At 57.1% G+C, this 2814-nt stretch overlaps 1 protein-coding gene across 1 annotated transcript; it reads left to right on the forward strand.

Moving 5' to 3' along the window:
* Positions 1-364: 364 nt before the first annotated feature.
* EMH_0043320 (uncharacterized protein) lies at positions 365-2578 on the forward strand (the record flags this gene model as incomplete). The annotated part of the gene is made up of 3 exons (XM_013495833.1): positions 365-452; positions 721-908; positions 1028-2578. 3 exons carry the CDS (start codon positions 365-367, stop codon positions 2576-2578), a joined length of 1827 nt encoding a protein of 608 aa, XP_013351287.1.
* Between the last annotated feature and the right edge of the window lie 236 nt (positions 2579-2814).

The following is a 2814-nucleotide window of genomic DNA, read 5'->3' on the forward strand; positions in this document are numbered from 1 at the left end:
AGGGTTTTGGGTGTATAGGGTTTGGGTGCCTGGCGTGTCGCCGTGCGCCTCGTATGTCTTGCTGTATGTTGTTTTCTGTTTGTATATGTGTGTAAATTTAGGAGTATTATAAAACATTTGTCATTTATTTTTATATTTTATTTATATATATTTTATGTTAGTATTGAGGGGCCAAAGAAAAACATATCGATGGATCTCTCTCTATCGCCTCTATACTATGCGGCTATTTCCTTCGTCCTCATGTGGCCGTTGTTTCAGCTACTGAGGTATTTCGGGTGTACATACACCTGGGGATGTCACCACATATAAGCGGCGAAGCATTGGGGGCCTCGCTGCGTTCTGTTGGCCTCCCCGTGAGTACCGCATGGGTCTGTCGTTGGCTGGAGGAGCGCAGCAGCAGCAGCAGCAGCAACAACAACAGCAGCAGCAGCAGCAGCAGCAATGGCAGCAGAGTACCCTCGCCGTTTTCTTCTTTTGCTGCTGCAGAGGCCGCAGCAGCTGAGGCTTTTCTTCGTTCGGATATAAGAGAGTCAGGCGAGCCTCAGGTTTCTCCTTCTTTGTGTTGCTGGCACAGAGAGAGACTGATTGGGGTGTATATACTGCAGGTGCTGTCGGTGATAAACATAAACGAACCTTATAAAACCCGAAAAAAAATACAACAAGGAAAATATAGATGTCTTAAGCTCTGTCTCACCGACGGCCACGTACTGCTGCCTGCAGTTGAATATAAATATATACAAACACTCACGCAGAGTACCCTGGGCTTACGCGCTAAGCTTCTGGTGTATGGACACCCGGAGGTGCGCAGGGGCCTCCTCTTCCTGCAGCCGCAAAACGTACATGTTCTATGGGGGGGCCTCCCCAGGCCCAACGAGGCAGCAGACACAGAAGAAGAAGAAGAAACAATAGTAAGCAACTCACTGGGGGGCGGNGGGGGGGTGAGGGGAGGCATTGATGCAGCTGTATGTACACCTCACCAGGTGCATGTACACCTCATACACTCTAGAATTTCGTGCGTGTGGCTCAGGCAAAGCTGCTGCAGCAGCAACAGCAACAGCAGCAGCAGCAGCAGCAACAGCAGCAACGGCTCCCAACTGCTGCGCCTGCTCCAGGAATTGCTGCTGCAGCTCCCCGTACCTTCCCCCCCAATGCTGCTCCTTCTGGGGCCTTGGGGGCCCCCGCTCCTCAGACGCCAGCTGCAGCAGCAGCAGCAGCCTCGGGGCGCCCGCAGCAGCCACAGCAAGGGTCCCCCACGCCCGGCCAGGGGCCCCCAGGCTTTATGCAGGGGGGCCCCCAAGGCAGCGATCAGGGGCCCCTAGCCACGTGGAAGGGCCCCCAGACATCCTTTCAGAGGCCCTTCAACACAGGTCAGGGGCCCCCCGCGCCAACGACCAGCTCGGGGGCGGCTGCGGAGGGGCCCCTGTCTCGCGTTTGGCCTGGGGCCCCCCAGACGTGGCAGGGGCCCCCTGCATCAGGAGCTGCTCCGGGGCCCCTGAGCTGCTCCAGCTCTGTTGTTAACGACGAGTCTTCTCTTCTTCTTGACCTAGAAGATATTGCAGACGCTTTCGGGGAAAACCCACCGGCACAGCAGCCAGCCCCTCTCCAGTGGAAGACCCAGGGGCCCCCTGCGGTACCCACACAGGGGCCCCCTTCGGCGCATCCGCACGGGGGGCCCTCGTGGGCACCTCAGCAAGGGCCCCACCAGGGGTCCCCTCAGGGGCCCCCCACGGGGTCACCCCAGGGGGCCCCCACCGGGATAACCCAAGGGCCCCCCCTGGGGTCACCCCAGGGGGCCCCCACGGGGACACCGCAGGGGCCCCCTCAGGCGCCGGCGAGGATGCCTCATAAGGAGTCTCGACCTGGCTCACTGGCGGATATTCCATTCGAAAGCCAGGGGGCCCCCCAAGCGGGGTACCCACCTGTGGCAGATCAGGTGCCTGCTCCGGGGCCTCTTCAGTGGCCCTCAGTTTCTGAGCCGATGCCGCAGCAGGTTATTCTTGAGGATAGGCCTGCAGCAGCAGCAGCACAGGTGGAGCGGCGAGAGTGCTTCGCGGGTGTCTGTACACCTCGAAATGACTCCTTGTTGACAGCCTCAGGAGAGCCGCACGTTGCCTTGCCTTCTCCAGAGGCCTCAGGGGCCCCTTCTGCGTGGCAGAGCCAGGGCGGTGCTGCAGCAGAAGAGGGAGAGGGGGCTCCTTTCTGGGTGTTTGGCGCTGTGATTAACGCAAGGCAGCGAGAGGAGGCGGGGGCTGAGTGGCAGCTGCTGATGACAGACGGGCTGCGCGTGTTCCCTGCTGTGAGTGCGGCGGACGTAGCCAACGAAATTATTCAGAAAGTCGAATACCCGCCGTTGCTTTCTTTGATGTCAGCTGCGGAGAAGATGAGGAGTGCTCAGGGTCACTTCCTGCTGCAGATTCAACGGGAAAACGATCACAGCCAGAGAGTGCAAATCATCGGGTTTCAGATCAACGCACCTCGCGATGAAATAGCCGAAAAACTGCAGTATCTTCGTTCTCTCGTGGCCGCAGAAAGGCAAATACAGACTCAAAACGGAGAACAACATATCAATAAAGAGTGAAACTTCATCCTCAGCCAGCTTTCCATCAGCTTTCCATCAGCTTTCCATCAGCTTTCCATCAGCTTTCCGCTTCTGGCGATCGTGGGATTCGGATTTCTTTGCAGTGCAACTCGAGGTAAGAAGGCCATGAACTGCATCTTAATGAACACCGAGAGAAACGAAACATTAATTTTATTTCTTCGTGTCGGTTGAGTTCACAAGGAACAGCCCCCTATTCTATTTGAAGGGCTTTTTGT

This window comes from Eimeria mitis, genomic scaffold, assembly GCF_000499745.2.
Source record: "Eimeria mitis Houghton genomic scaffold, Emh_scaff1776, whole genome shotgun sequence".
Taxonomy (NCBI): domain Eukaryota; phylum Apicomplexa; class Conoidasida; order Eucoccidiorida; family Eimeriidae; genus Eimeria; species Eimeria mitis.